The sequence below is a fragment of the Sceloporus occidentalis genome, unplaced genomic scaffold, assembly GCF_023333645.1.
Source record: "Sceloporus occidentalis isolate IW3139 unplaced genomic scaffold, rSceOcc1.0.p SCAF_5, whole genome shotgun sequence".
Taxonomy (NCBI): Eukaryota; Metazoa; Chordata; class Lepidosauria; order Squamata; family Phrynosomatidae; genus Sceloporus; species Sceloporus occidentalis.
The window spans coordinates 81,016,422-81,040,439 of record NW_028316985.1 but is presented as its reverse complement, the minus strand read 5'-3'; the positions used below and the strand labels follow the sequence as shown (position 1 = coordinate 81,040,439).

Below are 24,018 nucleotides of genomic sequence, written 5' to 3'. Positions count from 1 at the left end.
CTCTACTCTGTAGAAATAATTCCATTTGACACCACTAATTGCCATGACAGCATTCTGCAGAATCTTGGGATTTGTATTCTTGTGAGGCATCAGCATGCTTTGTCAGAGAAGGCTAAAGACCTTGTTAAACTATAAATACCAGGATTCCATGGGATCGAGCTACAGCACCTCAAGTGGCGTCAAGATGCATTATTTTCACAGTGTAGATGCATCCCCAGACTCAGTTGTTATTCTGCTCTACAAGCCCAACTCCTCTGCTCTGACCTAGGCCTCAGAAAGCTCTGTCTCCTTGTCTCCTTCCCTGCTATATTTCCAAAGAAATCACATACTGGTAGATTAACATACCTAAAACAGCAATATGATGCATTTCCTCCTATTGCAATATTTCTTCTCCTGAGGTAGTAGGCTTCCTGTTTTACTAAATGTAACAGAATAAGAAGCACTCCCTCTAAGAAATTCTAACAACCTAATTAATGAGACCACATTTTTCAGCATTAATAAGGAATCTAGTGAGTTGAGGAAATTGCAAGAGATGTCTAGTGACTCAGTAATTTAGCAGGTTTGTTCCCAGCTCTGTGTAAGTAAGCTGTACATAATTTCATTTGTGGTGTGAATTCGATGGGACTAATGGCTCATGGGATCATGCTTGGTAATCTTGTTGCACCTCTTGCTAACTTGAAATGTGAACCGTTTGGTCTTCCAAAGAAATTAACCATTGTATTTCATCAGTTGAAGTCCCAAATCTGTATAATTTCAAAAACATTGCTAAGTAGCTATTTGTCTTGCGTTTCAACTGCTAACCACAGTGGAGATATGCCAGATAAGTGGGGTTTGTTCAAATGTACATGGAGATGTCAATATTGCCATAAGGGGAAATACTGAACTAATAGATTAATAAATTTCATTTTGTTTGTTTATTTGAAGCTGGACCTGTGATCTACAGAATGCTGACCTATCCTCCAACTCGAAGAGAGTTGATTGTTGGCTGTAGTCTACAAATGTTCCAACAACTGGCAGGTATTAATACAGTCATGTATGTATCATTTTTTAAAAAAAACTTTTTCAATATTAGATTGTACTTTAAGTTTAGCAAAAGATAAACAGGTTTAGAAATCCCTTTCAGTCGTTTGCATGTACACAAAGAGTACATGCAAATAAACTTTCAGTAAAATGTTTGTTCTGTAATATTGCATGCACATCACAAGCTGTATTACTTCCTTTAAAAACAATTGAGAAGATGTTTTACTGTGCCTGGCTGTTTTGCTCAAGACTTGGGTGACTATAGATTCAGAGCTAGCATATTAAGGCTTGGGTGGTTTTGGCATGGATGCGGTCAACTGTGGTTTATTGTTTTTGATTTTAGGTCTGCACGACATACACTTTCAGACTGTTTGCAGCTGCTTTTTAAAATACGCATTATCTTTTGGTTTTTTTGGGTTTATGGCTTGAATATGATGCAAATTATGAATTAAATTTAAATCTTAATCTGTTCATAGATGCTCCATTGTCATGTTATTAAGAAAATAAAAATATAACAGTTTGTTGCACATAGAAACAAAAAACTATGGAAGCCGGTCATGAAAGCCTTCGAATCCACAGTTTCTTGTACAATTCAAATCTCCTTCAAAACAGAAATAGTACAATTTCAATGCATTAAACAAAGAAGCTTTCATTATCAAAAAAAGTTCATTTACAAGCTGGTATAGCTAACAATATATATTGTATATACTCAACTATAAGTCAACCTCATGTATAAGTCAAGGGCAGGCTTGTGGGGCAGAATTATAGATTTTGATATGACCTGTCGATAGGTTGAGGGTAAAACTTAGGGGCATGTAACTAAGGATGTAAATGGAGCGAAGGAAAACAATCCTAAAGAATTTATACAATTCCAGCAGGCATGACAACCTGAAGGCTGGGTGGATGAGGAGGGAATTCTTGTAAATGGTGGCTGTGCAATTAGGCTCAGGGGGAGGGGGGTAAGGAAATGTACACATGTCAATAAGGATGAAAAGACAAAGCAAAGAAAATGACAATTACGTTAGCGGTGATTATAACCTTTAATGTTAATGTGGTAACTTTGCCTGATTTTAACCCAGAAAAGGTGATGAACATGCACAGATGTCTTATTCAAATCCTTCAAAGGCCATATCCTCTCAGCACCCCTTAAAGGAGAAGTGCCAAAGAGCTGCCATTTTTACCCAGGTATTCAGAAAGGTCAGAGGGTAGCTCTGTGGCAGAAAGAGGGGTTGGTGTTTCTTTTAGGTGCTTCCAGGAGCGACTAAACTCTCACCTTTTGCCACTCCGAGAAAAGGATGGTTCCTCTTTTTGTAAGAGTTAAAGTACAGCACTTATATTGACCCCATGACTAAAATTTCTAGACTTATACATCAGTTTATACAGTATACCAGAGAGAAAATATGTCAAAAGGGGGGGGGAGAGCCATCACATTTAATTTAAAATACCTTTAATCACGGCTGTATTTATAAGTAGATTGAGACTCAGTGCATGTTGATGTCATTTTCAGTCTGTATAAAGCTTCCTTCCTTTGCTGTTGTTCCTGTGAAAGAGAGCGCCTGTGATATCATTTGTGCTGTACAAAAGATTTTGTTTATATCTCCAATATAGGCGATTCATGGTAGAGTTGGTACTAGTTCTTCTAGTGTGTTTCACCCAGCAATGCATGAAATGTGGTCCTCTGCATCCAAGACTTTCTTGATGGTTGAATTTCTAGGACAATGACCATCGTGCATGCTGTTCCCATTGTGGAGTAGTGCAGAGCAGAAGATAAAAAGAGAAACTGAAATGGTGTAGAAAGAGAGAAGACTTAGCAAGGTGTTAATTTAGATCAACTGTTCGATAACGGCAAAGTGTGACAGTAGATGGAGAAGCAAAGGGCTGTGGTGGCCCAGAAGAGGATAATCACTGTGGCGTATAGGCTGTAAAGTAGAAGGTGCTGATTCTAAAATGATCTGAAATTGGGGTAAATGATGATGTAACCAAAATTGTTTCCCCGAGAAGGTGGAAATGTCTCAAACAATATGTAGAGGACATCAAAAGGATTTCTTGAATCGACTGACTGGTCAGCTAAATAACCAAGTAGTTTCAATATAACAAATACATATTGCAGAAATTTATGTTATACTGGGATTTGTGTTCTTTAAGATTACACAGGAGATCAATCTTGTGATTTGTTAGATAAGTTGCTGAAAAAGGAAATATTGCCCAGGCAAAATGATGTTCAGATCTAATCAGTTCATTTCAGATGTGATGCCATAGAACTCTCGTTTCAAAAGGGATGTCAAAGAAGCAAGAACCAACTTCATCAAAATATTATTCCATGTTCCTTAACAATATCTGCACTTTTAGCTGCTGGAAAAGTTAGTTTTGTATAAGGCTACAACAGATAAAATAATCAATGGTGTGAAGTAAATATTGATTTTTATTTACATGCCCTCTCTCATTGGAAGTCAGTCCCAACAAATGATTAGCAGCGGATGGTAGAAAATAGGTTTGTTCTCAACAAATATTTCACCATGTTGCAAGAGCTGCTTGCTAGCATAACTTGAAAAAATATTGACAATATTTCTTGTACTTAGGTCTATTTGTGGATATTAGGTTAAAACAGATGCACTATGTTATTACCAGCAAATCTCTGGGTCAAACAGGTAAAACCTGTTGCTTCCATTCTGTACTTGTAAACTTGTCTTGAAGGCATCTGGTTGTTTTAAACTGAACAATGGACCAAACTGCCACTTGCCTGGTCTATCTAGATTCAAATCAAGTGTAGAGAGACCTGCGTTGAAACATTGTGTAATTTGTTTTCTATTTGCTGTGCAAACTTAAACCTAATATACCACCCATAATTAATATCCAGCCTTGCTATTATAAAATTGCTATGTGTTTTACTTTACTTTCATCCCCTTCATATCAAGTAATCTTTGTGTTTCACCTATGGTTGGAGAAAAATCCAACTGGGGAGTTAGCTTCGTGTTCTAGTTCCAGCAGTCCAAGACTACATAACATGTATTAGACCCTGATTCATTTAAGTCACCATTTCTTCCATTCCATCTTAAGATTCTGATCATGCAGACTTCATGACTTCAGCAGTTTAGCCTCCCCATCCTTCCTCCATTTTAATGAGATTCTGAAAATTATTTAAGCACATAGCTTGAAATAGCCCTATATTTCTTTGAATATTTGACAGATGATATTTTGGAAGCACTTAATCTGTGGCTGTCTGCCTTAAATTTAAGCTAAAAATGTATATGATAATTTAATTTCTTAGACGCAGATAAAAGTGAATAGCATTTTTCCTGCCATGCACCTTCTAAGTGCTTATTAATATGCAGCTCAGGGATTTGGAAGGTGTGGAATGGTCTAACTTTAAACATGTGGAAATAAATATAGTGAGCGCATATTGCAAATCAGTGAAACTCTGAAGTTCCTTTAAAAGCTCAATTGGAATTACATCCAAATCTCTCTCTTTTTTAAAGAACTTTAATGAAACTCTGTTAAGATCTATGGTAGTCATTAATTGACTTTGCTTATCCTAAACTTGCACATGTTTTTAGATCTCACAGTCCTTACCAGGCAGATGGTACTGAATGGACATCATTCAGTATTGAGGAGAGAGGAAGAGTAGTTTCTTCAGGAAATATGTTTTAGTCGTTGAAAAAAATAAAGCAGGTCTGGGATACCTTTATTTACTAAATCTCTAGGAGCCAAGTGTTAGAAATGCACCATCCTGGATAGTTGATTCTTAAAATTGAAATAGTGGTGATATCTGCCGTGTAAATTGCTTTTGAAATGTATTAATACATTTAATATTAAATGACTGTAACTGTTGTTTGACTTTCTGTCAGCTGAAACGTTATGACTCATATCAGCATGTGACATTGCGTGGTAACCTTCAACACATTTTATAACCCCATATACTTAATGGCTTGCTCCTGGCGCATTCAAAATATTTAGGCTTCTGTCATCTGCTTTCCAGATGACTATATTCTGAATGCGAGAACCATGGTAACAGAAAGAACCACAAATGGCTATATGCGGTGTGTAGAGCATGAGGGGAAAATGTTATCAATTACAAACAAGATTTTTCCTTGTGCACCTCCTGAAAAAGTGGCTCTGTTTTATTACATTTATATACCACTTTTATATAAAGCACTCAAGGCAGCTTATATTTTATTATTACTTGCTATTTAAGAGACATTGCAATGGGAAGAAGGAAGAGGAAGATAAGCAAATTGGTTGCAGATTCTTTCATTCTTGTTACATAATGAAGCTGCATAATAACCAGCTGGAATAGCAGCTGATGGAGGCAGTTCTGGGAGAAGTGGAAACAAATAGCAATTGGTCTCAGCCATGCTGGTGAAAAAAAAGCTCATACTCTTACCTTTCCCACAAATGCAGTCAGGTGGGAGTCATTTATTTTCATTGCAACCTGGGACATCTAGAATAACCTTGAATATCAGCTTCGGCAGCCAGTTTGCTATTACTTTCTGAGGTGTTCTTGTGAATATGACACATGCTTCCTACCTGCATGCATTCCAGAGCACTGGCAATTCTGATTATTAACTGGATTTTATATTTTCAAAAACAGAGCATCAAACATTCTTTGGCCTCTTACAGACTACCAAAATAAAGCTGCTTTGGGTCTCTTTGGAGGTATGCTATTTAAATGATGCATGGGTTCTAAGAGTCCAGAGGTCGCGCCAAAGCCACACTCCATTCCTAAGCACTGGAGTGCAGCTTTGGTGCAGCTTCCGGATTCTTAGGATGCATGCATCATTTAAACAGCATACCTCCAAAGAGACCCGAAGCAGCTTTATTTTGGCAGTCTGTAACAGGCCTTTGTTTCTTCCTTCTTCCCAAGGGTCTTAGGCACACTTCTGTATGCAATCAGAAACCATCACATCAGCTCGTAGTTTTGATTTAAATGTCTGTAGACCCATGTTCTCTTCCATTTCATATTAAAACCCTGATAATGTCAACATCAGCATCGAAGTTAAGTTTCCCCCTTGTATTCTTCCCCCATCAGCAAGCTGTATTTTGTAATATCTTGTCTGATGAAGAGATATGCAAGGTTTTTCAAGCTGAATGTTTTTTGTGATCATTCAGTTGCACCCAATTGCACTAACACAGATTTTGAACTGCCCACTGAAAGAAAGAAAATGAAGTAGAAAAATATAGTTTATCACTAAATGTGATAGTGATTATTGAGTTTAAACCTCTCCATGTAGGAGTTGTGTAAGGAAACACCTAGAGATCAAACAAAAGATTCAGCAATTGGCAGAGGGCAGTTCTGGCAAATTGGATTTGTTCAACTTGAAACTACTTGAGGTATGATTGACAGAACAAGATGCCCTTCAGAAACCATTGTTGCAAATGAATGAAGGAATATGGAAAACCCAGAGAGCCGTCTGCTACCTGGCCACCCCAATACCCTGACCTGTTAATAATATTTCTCTTGTAGTTTGGTTAGGTGTTTATTAATTTGCTATCTGAGCTGTTAAAATCTGCACAATGAATGTTTATGCCAAGAAGGTGATTATTGCTCATTTTCGGCCTAGTTCTCTGGTGTAGTAAAACTATGTTGGGAGTTTTTTGGCCAAACTTCTTTTGGGATATCACCAAGCTGAGTGCTGCACCATAAAAAAATAAACAAATCCTTGCACACATATCAAAACAAAAGCCTAGCATGTCTGGAAGTTTGAGCCTTAGCCTTTTATTGACATGCAGATGTAGAAGAGTTGATGGAGCAATTTGTGTCAGGTTAGAACCAGGAAGGTCAGGATTCTAATCCCCACTGAAACAAGACAAAAAGTGAAGACAGGGATGATATAAACAAAGGGAATCCTAAGGGAAACCAGTGCCTGTAATAGTTTATTGAACCCAATGCATTTAAAAGGTCACAAGTTCCATTATATACCATGCATATTTTCCCATGGAGATGTGTTTTTTTTTAAGTATCCCTAATAGAAATTTTGTAATGTTTTTCATGCTTTCAGTTTTTAACCTTAAAAAGGAAATTTTTATTTGAACATGTGTTAGGGTCAATAAAATATTACATGTATTTTGTTTGCTCTTGCAGAGTGTGGTTTGCTCTTGCACAGACTCACAACGTTTACTTGATGATTTAGTAATTCTTTCTCATCTTGTCATTCTTCATATTGGGATCACAATGAGAATGAAATTGGCCATGGCGGGTGGATACTCTGTACTCTAAGCTCCTTGAGAAAAGGTTGGATGATAAATGTTCTCTGCAGTAGTGATGATGATGATGATGATGATGATGATGAAGATTGGTATTAAGGTGTATCATATAGAGCCCACTTCTACAATCTGAGCTTTTTGCGTCTATACACAGATTTACCGCATTAATGGGAACAAGGTCTGAAGTTATTGACAGTAGTCTAGTATGAGGAGCCAACGTGGTATAGTGGGTTTGAGCATTGGACTATGACTTTGGAGACCAGAGTTTGATTCCCAGGTTGGCCATGAAATCCACTGGTAGACCTTGGGCAAGTCACATACTCTCAGACTCAGGGGAAGGCAAGGGCAAACCTCTGAACAAATCTTATCAAGAAATCCCCATGATAGATTCACCTTAGGATAACTTGGAAATGACTTGAACGTATACAGCAACAACCAGTTAATAAAATAAATAAGTAAGTTAAGTATGAGAGTTCTGTGGCCAAAAAGCATGGGTGACTGTGAAAAGGGTATTAAAGATAAGACAACCGGACTAATTATATTTTAAGGTAACTATAGAAATGTGTAGGTCTTTTAAAAACACTTCTTGCTTTTGCACATTGGTATAATCATTACATCAGAAATGGGGAACCTTTGTTCTTCTCCATTGTGGTCTCTGTGCCTCACACATTAGGGTTTTGCACCAGTGCAGAGACTCCATTTGGAAGTTCTACAGCTGAGCAGATTGGTGGGGAGTCCTACCCACTCCCATGTATGAGCATGTCTAAGCTCGCCAGTCTAGCTTTATCTTCACTTCTCTTTTGTCTGCTGCAAGAGTAATTTCATCTTGGTCGTTCTTGAGTCGAGTACCTCTTGTACAATTAGAATTTGCTATTCTTCCTCAGTTTTCTTTCTTGTTCTTTCGTTTCTACCAAGAAAAAAAAGACTTTTTTTCCATCTGGGCGTTCTTTCTTTTTCTCTCTTATGGCCTCTACATCTCAAGTTTTGTGTCTCTTGTCAGCATAAAATAGTGCTCACAGATGGGCACTCTCAGTGTCTTTTCTTTTTGGGAGAGGGCCACGTTGTTGAGCACTGTTTAGTCTGTTGTTCTTTTACAACATAGACTCTTGGGGAAAAGGCTCAACACGTTTTTTCTTGGGAGCAGTCTTTGTTAGTGGCTAAATGTTCAACCACCACTAAAGACCCTTTAACTCTTGTTCCCATATCAAAATTACTGAGGATACTGAAGATTTCAAGGAGTTCACAACTTTCGTCAATACCAATGCCCTCAATATTGGCAGCATCGATACTGACGCCCTTGGTATCATCCTCAGTCGCTATGGATTCTACCCCTTCAATGTCTAAAGCCTCAGGGAAAGCTCACTCTGCCCCAGTTGATGAGGAGAGCAGACGACTTGACATCTTTGGCCAATGCCTTTATTCTTTGGCAGCACTTGGAGAACCACAGTTACAGGTAAACAATCTGTTCTTTCCAAATGTAGTATGCAGTTTCCATTATTCGCATCCAGCATGGCTAATCTAAGGGATTATGAGAATTATGGTCTAAAACTTTTAGAATGCCTAATATTGCTCATTCCTGCTTTGCGTGATATTTGAACATGAGAATTTAAAAGTGAAAGGTCAATTTGAATAATTAAGTCAGTCATATGCGTATGCATTGGTACAAAGTTAGCGGATGTCACATGGATTATTACAAATTTCGTGAAGATGCAGCTTGGTTAAACATGAAAACTGTTATTTCTTAACCATTGCACTCCACACAGTTTAGAGTACCCATAAAAGAGTTCTGTAACTTTGTAGACTCCCAACAGTATTGGTCTAGACTGGGAGTAGGCATCTGTGACTATCCAGAAGTTTTTAGCCAACAAGTAGTGGTTGGAATATTGGGTTTGAAAATGAATCCATTAATCATTAGAAAATAGTAAAGTAATTTGGACCCATTAATAGAGATAATTAAGATTGATTGTCATTTGTGTTAGCATTATTTAATTAGTTACTGACAACATGATTTTTCAGAGCAGGCCATTCTCCATAGAGAATGCTATGAAGGTTGTCACAATTGGCCCCAAGGGCACATTTTATTACTGGTTCCATCAAAAGTGTTATTTTTGTCATTTTAAGGGTGCCTTCCCCCCAATTTGGAATTTCCCCCCAATGAACTACTAAACCTTATTTTTGCTTTGAGATAGTGAGGTCCAAGCTGTCTTGAAACTGTCAGGTTGGGAAAACTTGTCATAAGGCATGCAATCTCATCATATTACCTATTCAATTTAAATTTCTTTACTAACCTGTATCTTTCTTCATTTTTTCTTTCCCATGAAAAAAATGTACAGTAGTTAATTGTGCTTCAAATACCTTGTTTGTTAAAGGCTAATAAAGAGTGATGCTAAAGGTTTGTAAGGAATGGCCTGTTTATTTAATTTCGGGAACCGACCATAGCAAGCAGAGGAATAAGTGACTGACCACAAAGCTCAGTATGGCAGCCTAGTCATATAATCATTGAATCACGGAGTTGGAAGAGACCACAGGGGCCATCCAGTCCATCCCCTGCCATGCAGGAACTCTCAATCAAAGCATATCCGACAGATGGTCATCAGAGAGTGTGATGCACTAAAGCAGAACATATTTGAAAAGCAGGAATGTGGGTATGCATGGAGAAAAAGAGTGGAAGGAAGAAGTCAACTGAGGAGGAAATTGGGGGGAGGGGCGGGGGTGAGTGAGAAAAAAACTTTCCATTAATTTTCCAAGTGCCCATCAATGTGTGATCAATGCACACTAAAGGGATTAATTGCAGTTCACCCCATAGAGTAATAGTTTTTAAAAAGACAGAAAATGAAATAAATAAAAAGCAGAGGAGGAGAATTGAAGAGGGTCCCAATTAGAGATGTAAAGTTTTTGGAAACTTTGAAGCCATTGAGGAAAACAAAGTTTTCCCTTCCACTTCAGTGACTATAATGGTCCAATCCTGTACATGCTCTTACACAAACATTTTCCTCATACATTATTTCCTGAAATGATGTTGGGGCAGTAAATACTGTATGTGAACAACTTGTCATAAACATTTTATTTATCATCCTAAAAGAAAACTTTCTGTAATTTCCTCCCTAATTTTCTAGGGTAAAAAGTCTTCAGAAAAAAATGGGGAGGGAGCTTTTTTCCTGGATTTTTCCATTTTGTTCCCCAGGCTTTCATATCTCTAGTCCCAATGCCACTTCCAACTGATAAATCAGAAATACCTCATCAACTTTCTTACAGGTCAGTAATAATCATAATACTAGCTTTTACCTATAAAGGGCCTGTTACTCTGAAAAGGCCATGATTGCTTAAGGGCCTCCTGCTGAGCAAACACCCCCCCCCCCCATGTCCCATATTTCCATTCACTCGCAATTGATCTTCACCTCTGTATTCTCTTTTTTCCAGTCAGGGAGCCACAAATAGCTTAGAAGGAGACGGCACAGGACCATATGATGCATTTCCTCCAATTCTAATCATTCGTCTCTTGAAACCTCCTGTTTTATTGTGTCTGGCAGAGGAGTTTATCACACAACACTGTTGTAGTGTCTTTGGACTACATTAGTCGCATCTTTGTCTGGAGATTATCACAGGATGACATAGCTCTCCTGATGCTGTACTGCTGTTGGGTTGTTTGGAAACAGATTCTTTTCCTGAAAAACCCTATTAATGACCTCCACTATGCTGCTGTGGTTTAGTAGCCACTTTGTGTGTGAATGATTCCACATTGTTGCAATATTGGGAACATGGTGAGTGTGGGGTGGGCATGGTTTCATTTTTTCTTCCTTGGAAAAAGGAAGGATTCACAGGAAGGAAAACCCAGACTGTTTCCAGTGATTGGGCCGAGAGGATGCCAGGATACCCAAGCGTTCCCAAGAGAAGCACTGTTCTGTGATTTCCAGCATTTTAATTTTTTTTATTTTAATATATTTTTTTTTGGGGGGGGGGAACAGTAGTAGTGCAATAATGCAATTCCAAAGGATTACTGCAAAGGGAAACCACACGGTTCAGGAAAAGTTGAAAGAGCAATTAAAGAATAAATATACAAAAGTTTAAAGACTGATGATATACAAAAGCAGAACCAGGCGGATGATAATTTGCTGGGAAAATTGTTTTTGGACGTGGTGTAGTGTGTGTGCATCTTCCCCTTCCAGGCAGAGAGTGCGGGTGATTCCATAACAGCGTCCTTACATTACTGTGCAATTACCACACCCTGCTTTTATTAAAACATGACTCATGGAGCAGAAAGTGGAGTGAACACGGTGGTGTAAATGGATGCTGAATTAAAATTGAATGAATGACCTAACAATATCCCCATGTTCTGCCTACAGCTCTTCATCAGACCTAGGCTGCATAGCCAATGGCGAGGGATTATGGGAGCTTCAGTTTAAAAGTATCTGGAGCAGTATAATTGCCCACACCTGATCTGGAGAAATGTACCTCACCAGCATCTTTGTATTCTTTCCTATTTGCCTTTTGAAGCCACTGGTGTTATTAAAAACTCTTTCATAGTCCAGTTGTTTTTTCTTCCTCCTTGATCCAGCCAGGAAATCATAGTACTATTTGATTTCAGCCTGTTGCCTTGGTAATAACCGTAATGTCACAAAAGCAGTATTATAACTTCGCTGCAGGATCAAAAAGCTGTGAGTGTATGGACTATGTGGGAGAGAGCCAGAGGCTTTGTTGTAAGACACAGCTTTGGTAATTAGTGGGAAGGGAAATGGAGAGAGAAAGGCTTTCTTTTTTTTTAAAAAAAAGCAATTAGAAGCCTGGAGGTAGTGAAATTGTCATTTAAAAGAGAGAGAGAGAGAGAGATGAAATCGAAGAAATATTCTTTACTTTTTAATTGAAGGAGAAATAGGAATTCTGTGTGTTCTTCCTACCTTTACCATTCATAGTCCACTGGTCTAAATTCTCTTTTGCATTCATGTAGTAAAATGTTTGGAACAAAGATACTTTTCTCTTTAGATTTAAGCATCTCCCTAATATAATCCACTTATGTGCATGAGTATATGCATTAAAGTCACCTCTCTACTTACACTGACCCCATGAATTTCATTTGTTGTTAACTGCTGGCGACCCTATGTATGAGAGACCTCTAAGTCACCCAATGAATTTCATAGGCTTATCCATATTCCTGAATTTGCCAGTGATGTTCTGGGTGGCCTTGTTATCTTGTACATTGGCAGATATGCTAGTCAGGTGGTATGATTAGTCTATTGTCTAACTTGAGAACTAGGGCTGTAAATACTATAATGTCTTACAATGAAATTTGATGTAATTTCTTTTGAAAGACAGCTTGAGTAAAATTGACAGTGGTTTCTGAGGCATAGACTGAAACTTGTTTTATATGCTATTCAATCTGTTACAGCAAAGGGCATTGTGTCTTACATTTTGTAGATTTACTCAGTCACCTTTATTTTGAGAGCTCGAGAACAGATTTTAGGGGCAAGAGACTGACACAGCTGGGTAGCCAGAGAATCCACTGGAGTTTTAACAAAGAAAAAAAGCCATGCACAAGAATGAAGTGAGTGAGCAGGCCCTGGTTATCCCCATGTTGCATTTTTCCTCATGATCTTTTTTGATAATATGGTCTTATTAAGAGGAAGAAACAACTTTTTACCTTTTACAGACAGGAAAATGTGCCAGCAGTGAGCAAAAGAGAAAGGATGGAGCACTTCAACTCTAGTTTGTGTGGCAAACCAAAGTTGGGTGTCATATTAAGTGTTTCCTTTCATGATCCCCCCCCCCCCCCGAAGAGAAATAGAATGATAGTGAATGCACAAGGTCTTTGAGATGTCTCCTGGTTTTACAAAAATATTATTAGGGATAATGCCTTTTAATTTCTCTCAATGTTTTGTATTCTTGGCATATTGAACAAGATGTTAACTCTCACATTTCTCTATTTTTTCCTCTGTGTGATACATATGGAGGCTAATAATTTTTTTAAGTGTTGAAGCTTACTTAGAAATGCTAACATCATTTTTCTTGCAGAAGTAACTGAATTCTCTGTCCAGTTATGAACTGAAATTTTCCATGCAAGAGCCCAGTAACAGGCATCTTATCCATAAATCTTTTGCTTGAACCAGAAGTAGCAACAGTTCTCTTTGCAGCACCCTCCTGTGATGACTGTGAATTCCAAATGAGTTCTGTGGATTCAGGCTAGCTTGATACTTGTGTAATAAGGCACTGAGTAGTGGAGATGGGAATATAGTTCCTCTTTACCAAATTTGGTTGGCCAGTTAGTGGTTTTGTTTCTTTTTGGAGCAAGGAGTGGTACAGGCAGCATGACAAGTACTTGCATGGTTGCTATAGGATATACAGACAATATATCACATTATCTTCATCCCTGTGGTCTCCCAAAATATCTTTATAGTGTGAGTGTTCCTTTATTTGCCTGTAGGAATAGTAGATTGGTAAAATGTTACCTTCATTTGAGATTGCACTGGAAAGGACGAAGTACAGCATCTCTGTATGTTCCACTTTCTTTGTTGAAATTTACTCATTCTGGACTATATTCTGAGGAGTCGTATTTATCTAGGACTTTCATATAATGCAGATGCCCAGTTCCTTTTTTTGGTCTGTAGCTCCGTGAATCCCTTAAACAGCACATATGTACTTATGCTGGTCGGGGGAATGTAACAGTTGTAGTCCAAAATGCAACTTTTTCAATCCTTGTGAAAATGCCAACATCCTAGATTGGAAGGTCTAGATGTGTTAAACTCTTGCCCCAAAGGTAATTTTGAAAATGAAATTTTTGTGTATCTACAGTTATTACTGCATTGTTTTCATCCCTTGTGTAATAGTTTTATATGGGGAGTTTTCTTAACACGTCCTTGGTTTAGATGTTTTTTTTAAAAAAAAAACATGCACAGAAGGAGGAATGCAATATGAGATGTGTATGTAATGTGCCTCAGAATGGAGTGTGGCTTATTAGTAAAATAGGACAGTTCTCTGGGGAAATATACTCTCATTCTGAATCATTCCCCTCCCTTTAGCTCTGTCTACTTTATCTTAAATATTTTTGTTATAGTGGAATAGTCACTATGCGTGACACTCACATAATTGGAAAATATTTCAAATACAGGCTTAATTCTGGTTTGGGTTTGAAGTAGTTTCATAAAAGGTAGCTGAATTATTCAAATACATTAGCAGCTTTTGACTTTTATATTTTGAGTCTGAACACTTCAAAAATATTTTGTCTTGTTCTTATTTCTCTTTTCTAAGGGGTTGATTAAGACCAAAGATTTAATCATTCTCTCTTTTGGTGGCCAGATTTCATAAGTCTACAGTTTTTCCAGTGCAAGGTGGAAGCACGTGTTAAGCTGCCTTAACTTTAAAATTTGTGTATTATATACATATAAATTTGAGCTTGTTTAAAGGGAGTTGGGCAGACCTAGCTACAGCATTTAATATAGCAGTGTCCCTCTAGGAGGCATCTACAAGCAGGAGGCAAAAATTGTTTGAATCAACAAGCAGATCCTTTGGCATCAAAGCTTATTTTATGTGATCTGTGACTGGGAAAAAGCAGCCCCTCCAGAACCAACAAAAGAATTTTCAATTTTGAGTATTGGGCCATGGAAATCCACGGCTGCTCTTGGGCAAGTCACATTCTCTCAGCTTCAGAGGGCAAAAGCAAACCCCCTCTGAACAAATCTTGCCAAGAAAACACTTCAGTGTCTCCATAAATCAGAAATGACTTGAAGGCCCACAGCAAGAAGCAGATTGTTTCATTCAGTAGCCTGAAATCTAAAATACACCATTACAGCACAGTGTTGTACATATATGACTGCTTATAAGCACTTACATAGGTCCTGGATGATGCCTTCCTAGAACAGATGACTACACATTCAGAAAGAAAAGATATAGTAGTAATAGGGGATTTCAGCTATCCTGATATTTGTTGTGAGTAAAATTCTGCCAAAAATTTAAGAACCAACAAATTCCTCACTTGCCTTGTAGACAATTTCATTGTCCAGAAGGCGGAAGAGGCGACGAAAGGATCACCTATTTTAGATCTGATCCTAAACAACAGTGATGATCTGGTTAGTGGGGTGGAAGTAGCAGGATTCTTTGGTGGGAGTGACTATGTTTTCATGGAGTTATACAGCGGAAAAGGGAAGTCAAGCATAGTCAGGGATGCATTCTAGACTTTAAGAAAGCTGATTGCAGTAAACATAGGGAAATACTAGCAACAATGCCATGGTCAGGAATATTAATAGACAAGGGAGTTCATGCAGGATGGGAGTTTCTTAAAAGTGAGATGTTGAAAGCACAGTTTCAGACACTTCCAACGAGGAGGAAAAATGTGAGGTGTGTAAAGAAACCAGGATGGTGGATGTCTTTGACAATGTCCCCCAGTGAAGCTTCAAAAGCTTGCAATGTGTATTTTTTACATTTGTTGGCTCGATAAAGATATCACTGTTTTGCTTCATGTTCCATGTGAGCTGTGCATTTCTCTACACCCTCTTCAGAGTTACCAGTAGCCTCTTGGTTCCTTCTCTGACTAATGCCCCTTTTACTCAGTCACTGAGTTGGGGTGGATGGCCTTCTCTAGGTAGAATCATAGTTAAGCTATATTATTTACATTTTGTAATAATGAATTTAACAGTGCTCCAGAAGATGTTCATAATCTGATTTTTTAAAAAACAACAACAAAAAGCAAAACTCATTCTTGTTTGGTTTTTGTATGCAACTTTATTCTGGACATAATTTGGTAGCTCCTCGGTCTGCCTGGTGCTGTCTGATCAGCAGATTCTGATGCTCTCCAGAAAATTCTGGAGTCTCCCAGAAAAGGTTATATTTAATCTGAGGCACTGAAGTTGCACACAGATGAGTGATTCATCTACTTGGAGGTTGTACAGGCATCAAAGATTGTCATGGGGGCAGAGTGGGGGTGTGGCATCCACATGACACATGCTCTGACTCTGCCCCATGCTGGTGTGACACCACATGGTGGGCGGCATGACGCCGCTCCTCTGACGCTGCGTCCAAATGACGCAGCACCAAAGGAGCACTGAAAAGCCATGGCGCCGGCAGCTATGGCATCCTTTCTGCAGCGCAAAAAGGAGCCGCCTTTTGCAGCTCTTTTTTGTGCCACAGAAAGGCCAGATCATGTAGTTGCCATGGCCCTGATCTGGCGAAGAAAGAGGCAGCTGCAGGCCATCCCTTTGGTTACTTCAGATGGCAGTAGGTTTTACCAGAGTTTAGTTAAGTATGTTATAGCATAGGTAATGATTATTTAGGTAACGAAGAGGAGCCAATTTGTTTTTGCTTACTTAACTTGTGTGCCATAATACAAAGTATTTTGCACCTCAAACCTTTTGAATTAAATGATAAGAGAGGAAGTGGTTATGTTGTTTGTTTGTTTTTTAAAAAAGAAAAACTTGAATGTCAGATCAACATTTAGTAAATCAGTGGGTCAGCTTTAGTATTGACTATCAGTTGGATTTTGCCCCAAATTTTGAGGAAATCATTAATTGGGAGAGTAGCTTATTTGCTTTTTGAAGAATATATGCTGCCCTCTTTTTTTTATAATAGTGGCAGTGCTGTTTTTTTTAAAACATAGACCATCCCTTGGCACGCAGAACAGGATGGGATAGCAAGCCCTGATTTTGTACAGCTGTATGTACACCTGGAATATTGTGTCCAGTTCTGGGTACCACAATTCAAAAAGGACATTGAGAAACTAGAGCATGTCCAAAGGAGGGCGACTAAAATGGTGAAGGGTCTGGAAACCATTCCCTACGAGGAAAGACTCAGGGAGCTGAGAATGTTTATCCTGGAGAAGAGAAGGTTAAGAGGTGATATGATAGCCCTGTTTAAATATTTGAAGGGATGTCACATTGAGGAGGGAGCAAGCTTGTTTTCTGCTGCTCCAGAGACTAGGACCTGGAACAATGGATGCAAGCTCCAGGAAAAAAGATTCCACCTCAACATTAGGAGGAATTTCCTGACAGTAAGGGCTGTTCGACAGTGGAACACTCTTCCTCGGAGTGTGGTGGAGTCTCCTTCCTTGGAGATCTTTAAACAGAGGCTGGATGGCCATCTGTTGGGTATGCTTTGATTGAGATTTCCTTTATGGACTGGATGGCCCTTGTGGTCTGTTCCAACTCTATGATTCTATAAGTGCAAGTTGTCTCTCTCAGTCAGTGCTCATCTCCTTGCAGCCCTCTGCCAAAATGTTTTTCCTTCCATACTGAATGTACCCTCAGCTAGGAGGAAAGAAAAGGTTTGAAGAGGGGAACTTCTCAGTAAAGAAGTACTGACTTGTGAGTCTGTCCAGTAAAATTAGAGCTCCTTTTGCTAGTCTTCCCATTCTGTGTCATATGAGTAACTTAAACTCACAGAATCTCTTGCTAGCACAACTTGTTTGATCCTCAAGAAGTAGAAAACAAAAATTCATAGTACTGTAAATGGAAGGCTTCTTTCAAGCTTTACACTGAAAATGTCTGATTTTCTGTAACAGCTTGTAGTTCTGAAAGAGACAGTTCTCAACTTATGTGCACCTTCATTTTTGTCAGCCTTCAGTTCACCCCTTTATGGAGCTGGGATGCCTTTGTATTGTTTACAGAACGCAGAGCTTTGCTAGAGGATACATCAGAGCCCATGATTGAGATGATTTTGATTAACGGAAGGCAATTATCCTAATAATGATCATTGGTGTCCTTAATCACCTTGTAATCAGAAGTAGCAATAAGGTCAGAGTTGCCATCAGAAATAACACTTTTATTAGTCCTCATTTGCCTTAGGACAATACAGTACACTGTCTAATAAAAGAGTTCACTGTTTCAATCAAGTCACGATAGGAATAAAATATTTGCATTTGAAAAATGCAATCAGAAATATTTGTTTTTTTCTGGATTATGTGTATTAATATGTGCTTGAACTTTCATAATTAAACCTTCTCCATAAATTTAATGAAAAAACTATATTGGCATAATAATTGGGTTCTTTAAGTCTCTGAAATTTATCATGATATACAGACATACTTGAAATGTGAAATTACGTTGGGGTGGGAAACATGCAGCTCTCCAGATGTTGAACTGCAACTCTCAGTATTCTTTACTGCTGGCTGTGGGACATCTATGAGTTGGAATTCAACTATACTTCTAGGCCTTCATTTTCCCTCACTCGTGGTTTATGAAAGATCTACTGTTATCTCTTGAAGCACAATTGTGGAACTTAACTTGCAAACCTCTAATTTCTTTTCAATCCTAAAACCTTAGAAAGCAGAGAAAGAGTAATGTAGTAGTGATTCTAGCAGGGTGTAGAATAGATCCTCTTTTTATACTCCCCCAAGCCCAATAACACTTTTCTGTGTGATATCTAGATACCGTATATAAATCGACATCATGTATAAGTTGAGGGCAAGTTTTGGGGCCAAAATTATGGATTTTGCTATGGCCCATGGATAGGTTGAGAGTAAAATTTAAAGGCACGTAGCAAAGGAGCTAAAGGATGAAGCAATGCAAAACAATGTCAAAGAACTTACAAAATTCCAGCAGACATAACTCTTTGTGCTTACTCTTAAGACTGGATGGATGAGAGAGTAGAAGGGGTCGGTGCTTCACGTATTATACTCTTGCTTTTCACCAGGAGATGGTTTCTTCTTTTAAATAAGAGTTAAGATATAGTACTTACAATGATCCATGGATAAGTCAACTCAAGTTTTTTTGGGTCAATTTTTTGACCTAAACTTCTAGACTTATACATGAGTATATATAGTAGATCATACACTGAGCCAAATGATAGGTTTTGTATGCATGGTAGAACAATAAAATCATGCCTCCTTGGATATAATTGGTAAATATTGCCTTGACATAGGCCTCAGTTCCACCATGACAGTATAATGTCCTTTGCTTCTTATTCCTGTTTTTCCCCCCTAATTAAGCATTGCAGGTTACCAGTTGCCCATTGATATGTAAGTGCAGACTTTCTCTTCCTGTAAATGTCTCCTCTTGACGTTGTATCCAAAGTCAGGGTGGCGGAGAATGTATGCATATTTGTGTTAAGGAACAGTGCAGCCTTTATGTCTGTTTCTATCCAGCTTTGGCACATTATTGATATGTAAGGCCAAGGAACATAAATATTTAATTGCTTGGGCTCATCTCTTGTGAGAGAACTTCAAGTGTGAGTAAAATGAGCAGTTGAGGCTAAATTGTATAATAAGACCAAGGCATATAAACTTTTAATTCCAAGAGTGCCTTTCTCCTAAGGACATTTAAAGTGTGAATAAAATAAGCACTCTTATGTACAGAGCTAAGACATGTGTTCAGAAACCTTGAAATAGCAAAAAAAAGTACACAGAGCAAAAACTGTAAAATTCCTCCAATAGTGTTCATATATCACTGCATTATTCTGAGTAAAAATATGTGCAGTACTCAGTTGTTTTGGTTGTACTCTTTGACCGTCTTTCATTTTAAAAATATGTTATTACTTCTCCTTCTGCAACAGGATATACATTGGGTTCCCTATGTATGATGATGGTTCCCTGGTGTGCATGAGTGCTATCATTTTGACAGTAACACTAGGCTTGATCCTGTACATCAGAAACAGTGGGAATTCTTCAACATCTGTATTAAATGAAGTAACTGGAGAATAATATGCACCACCCTCAGTGTAGTGACAAGAATGCAGATGTTGCATGTTCTCAGCTGTATCTTTTTTGAAATAAAAATATGGGATTTGTAACTATCAAACATTTTCTTTTGCTGATTTCCATGATCACCAAGTAATCTGGCAAAACAGATGGGTAAGAGGAAAACATTTAAGCTTGTATGTAACAGGAGCATACACTGTCAGTTTAATATTCAAATGGCACATGTTTTAAGTGATTCTTGCCACTTTTGCGGATGGTGGCAGATAAAACCAGCCAGCTTTTATGTAGGCTGCAGGCTTACTTACATAGACGAGATAGGCAGGGGTGTTTTTCCTCATTGTCAAATTATAGCTTTTCAAGTGACTTGGCTGTATTTCATTTTAAATGTGGTTTAAACATTTGCTTGGAAATGAAACTAGTGTCCCATCCATGTTACACAATTATACTGCTATTATTCTACTATATTCGTCATGGTTCTATCATATGGACTCCTGGGATTGGCAGTTTGGGGGGGGGGGGCATTTAGAATTATCATCCAGAGGACTCCAATGCACCAACAAACTACAAGCTCTAGGAGTCCATAGGATGAAATCATGGAAGTTAAAGTGGTATAATAGCAATATAATTGTGTAGTGTGAATGGGTTATGGAAGGAGATAGGCAGCTTCCTCGGTTGACTTCAGTGACAGCTAACGTTTTATATGTTTTAAATAAAGTATGTTCCACCTTTTCTTTTTTCAAGTGGTACCTATTTATCTACTTTTACATGCTTTTGAACTGCTAGGTTGGCAGAAGCTGGGACTAGTGATGGGAGCTCACTCTGTCATGTGGTACTTGGGCCTCAAACTGCAGATCTTCCAGTTGTCAAAGCCAGCGTAGTAAACACTGAGCCACCACTATATATATAAATATATATATCACAAATGGATAGAAAATACTGTTGGCCCTCCGTTTTAGCAGGGGATTCGTTCCGGACCCCCCCCCCCCCCCCCGCACAAACGAAGGCTGCTTGAATGGAGTGCGCTGCCATGCGCGCATGCCATTGGAGACAGCAGAGGTCACCCCTCCGCGGGTAATTGAGGGTGCAGATCCGAGATCTGCGAATTAGAAAGGGCGACTGTATTTGTGCATGCCCCTTAGTTAGAATCTGTGGGATAGTTAATCTAATCCAGGGTAGATTCTGCAACAGTCCAAAATTTGTGCATGTGTTGGCACGCCAAGATGGGGAAGATTTAAATCAGTTTGCCAAATATTTGGAACATACATACACACTTATCTGTGTAATGGCGCATTAGAAACAATACAGAAGAGACATTTGTGAAAAGGTAATGGCACAAGTGTCCTCTGGTTTCATGTTACCCATCGCTGGACTCACAGAATCGGTTGAGCAAGTACCTGCTGCAGTAATACAGTTCACCAGGAAACTAAAATATATTTTGGGTGCACATCCACACAGACTCTTAATTCTTAACAACTTTATAGCCTGTGCTTGTTACATCAAATCAAGACTTGTGGGCACATTAAAAGTTTCTTATTTTTTGTACATAATCAGAATATGGTGGTCTGTAATTCTCTGACAAAAAATTAGCAGTGTTCCCAGGAATTGCCTGGTTCTTTTAGGAGCTGTTGTTGAAGTTAATTAAGCAGTCCCAAGCAGAGGGAGGACAGAAGAGAGGGCTCTGCAGGGAATTTACTTTTTCAAAGTAAACATTCTTGATTAAATTAAGCATGGAAAATAGAGAGAACCATTTAAAAGTTTTAGGTCTGAACTCAACGTGTCACTAGAACTATGGTATTTAAGGGTAATTTTGTTCAGAACAATGATTTTGTTAAGGGATAATATTCTGTATGCAAAAAAGACGGTGTTGATCCATTTCCCTAAGACTGAGAAATAGTGTACTATGTCCTATTTTGATTTTGTCTTCCACTAAGGCTTAGAGTCAAGGTGACCACATGTCCTAACCTCAGAGGAGGACAAGGCACCGTAAAATGTAGGACATCCAAGAAAAATGTAGAGCATTACAAAAGGAAAGCTATAAACACTAATATAAATATAAATGCGTCTTTCTTAGTCATACTCATAATGGAGCAAATTTTGGAATCCCTCCTGAACAGAAGGTTGAAAAAAGGAAGGCATCTGGTCTCCCTGCTTAGAGTGCATGACTTGACTTAAGTTCACCATTGGTTTCCATGACCGAGCAGAGATTGGAACCGTGGTCCCCAGAGTAGAAGTCTAGAGCTGAAATCACTACACCATGCTTACTCAGAAATCGAGACTGGTGTATACACTCTCATATAAGTCTACAATTTTTAAATTAGAAAGTTGACTAAAAAAAACCTGGGTTGATTTATCTATGGATCAATGTAAGAATTGTACTTTAGCTTTTATCACCAATAAAAAGTGGAAATCACCAAAGAACTGCCACGATTTTCCTGCCCTGGTTTTTCAAAGTGGCTAAGAAGCAGCAGTGCAGCAGAGAGAAAAGAGGGTTTCAGTGCTTCTTTTAGGTGCTCCCAGGATGGATTAAGCTTTTCCCTTTCACCACTCAGAAAGGGGGATAATCCGTTTTAAAAAAATAAGAGTTAATAATATTTAATCAAATTAGATTCCTCTTTATCTCTCAAAATATCATTCAGCTTTCTGTACACACCACTGATCATGCATCTTCATTACTGAGCTCCTTTTGAGTCTCTCCCCCAAAGTTGAAACAGACACTATATGAAAAACTTGGATTTCTCTTGACCTTTATAGCATACACTAGGAAAGTTACCATTCAAACAACAGAACAGTTCTTTGTACCCTTTCTTACCTGTGTGTCTTCCTCTGTCTTGCTTGCCCTGCCTATCCAGTTTATCCCCCCCCCCCCCCAAGTTAGACTCCCATATTATCTTTCATGATCCCAGTTTTGGGGAAATTCCCCATTAGTTTTTCCCCTAAAGATTCTTGTAACCTGCAAAATTAAACTGTAACCCTAAATCTGCTGATAGCTTCACTTGTGTGGGTGCACGATGCAGGATTTGCTACTGTTGAGCAAGCACAGAAAAACCTGAACTAAAAATAAATTGAATTAATGTTTGGAGTCACAGTGGATACTGGTGTCACTCATGTTTTGGAAATTCAGACACAGCTGTGAATATTCACTTACTGGAGTGAAAACAGAAAGGAGATGGGAATGTAGCTGAAGAAGGTCCCATTTATTTACTTCTGTTGTATGGATTACAAAATTCTACTTGTGTAGCCTCAGGGGAAGTCAATGACAAACCTGCTTTGAACAAATCTTGTCAAGAAAACCCCATGATAGGGTTTCCATAAGTTGTAAACATCTTGAAGGCACACAACAACTATCTATTGATAAATAACATGGAGAACAGTGGAATAATCTGGCAAACTTGGTACACATCTGTTAGAACTGTTTTTTTTTTAAACTAAACCATACCAAACAAGCTGCCTTCAAGAGTATGGTATAATATCCTAAAGACAGTTTTTGTAGAGTGTAGCCTTAAGTCATAAAATCTAGTAGATGTAACCTTCAAAGAACATCTATTTTCCTTTGCCATTTTTTTTTTGGTCCCTTAGTTGATGACATTTGCTTCTAGACGCTTTTGCTTGCTGTTTTCTATCTAGCTTTAATTTGTTCTCCTGTCTTTTAGAAACGGGGGTCCAGTCCCATCAGCTTAGTATGTAAACATGTGAACGAAGAGTTGTAAATATTTTAAGCATTCGAAATTTCTGTCATACTCATCCTTACTATTAAAATTTGCAAAGGGTGTTTAGTAGAAAGAGAAAGTTAGAGATATTAAATGTACAGAGTGAGTATTGATTTTATTGTCCTATCAATAGGGATTACAAATGGTAGGGACATTTAACATTTTGTTTTAAAATATATATCGTTGTAATTGTTTACACTGTGCATTTTGCAAATCCCTTTGACTAAAAGCAATAAATACAAGTGAGTCACATGGAGTGATCTTATTTAAAGTCAGTCTAAATGGGAGGTGGCATAACACAGGCTGCTGAGAGAAAATCACATATTAACTTTCACTGCTCTTCAATAGTTTAGTTTAAGAGCAATGAAAGTTAATATATGCACTGATAAACATGATGTAACATGTTTGTAGTTGAGTACACTGTTGACCCTCCATATCTGCAGATTCAACCATCTATGGCATGAAAATATTCCAAAA

General features: G+C 38.3%; 1 protein-coding gene across 1 annotated transcript in view; it reads left to right on the top strand.

The window, feature by feature from the left end:
• Positions 1-24,018, top strand: part of SLC2A13 (solute carrier family 2 member 13) — a 143,492-nt gene that overhangs the window by 62,293 nt on the left and 57,181 nt on the right. The window contains exon 4 of the mRNA XM_089524497.1: positions 925-1,033. Within this exon, the coding sequence (XP_089380623.1) occupies positions 925-1,033 (109 nt within the window). The remainder of the gene's footprint in view (positions 1-924; positions 1,034-24,018) is intronic.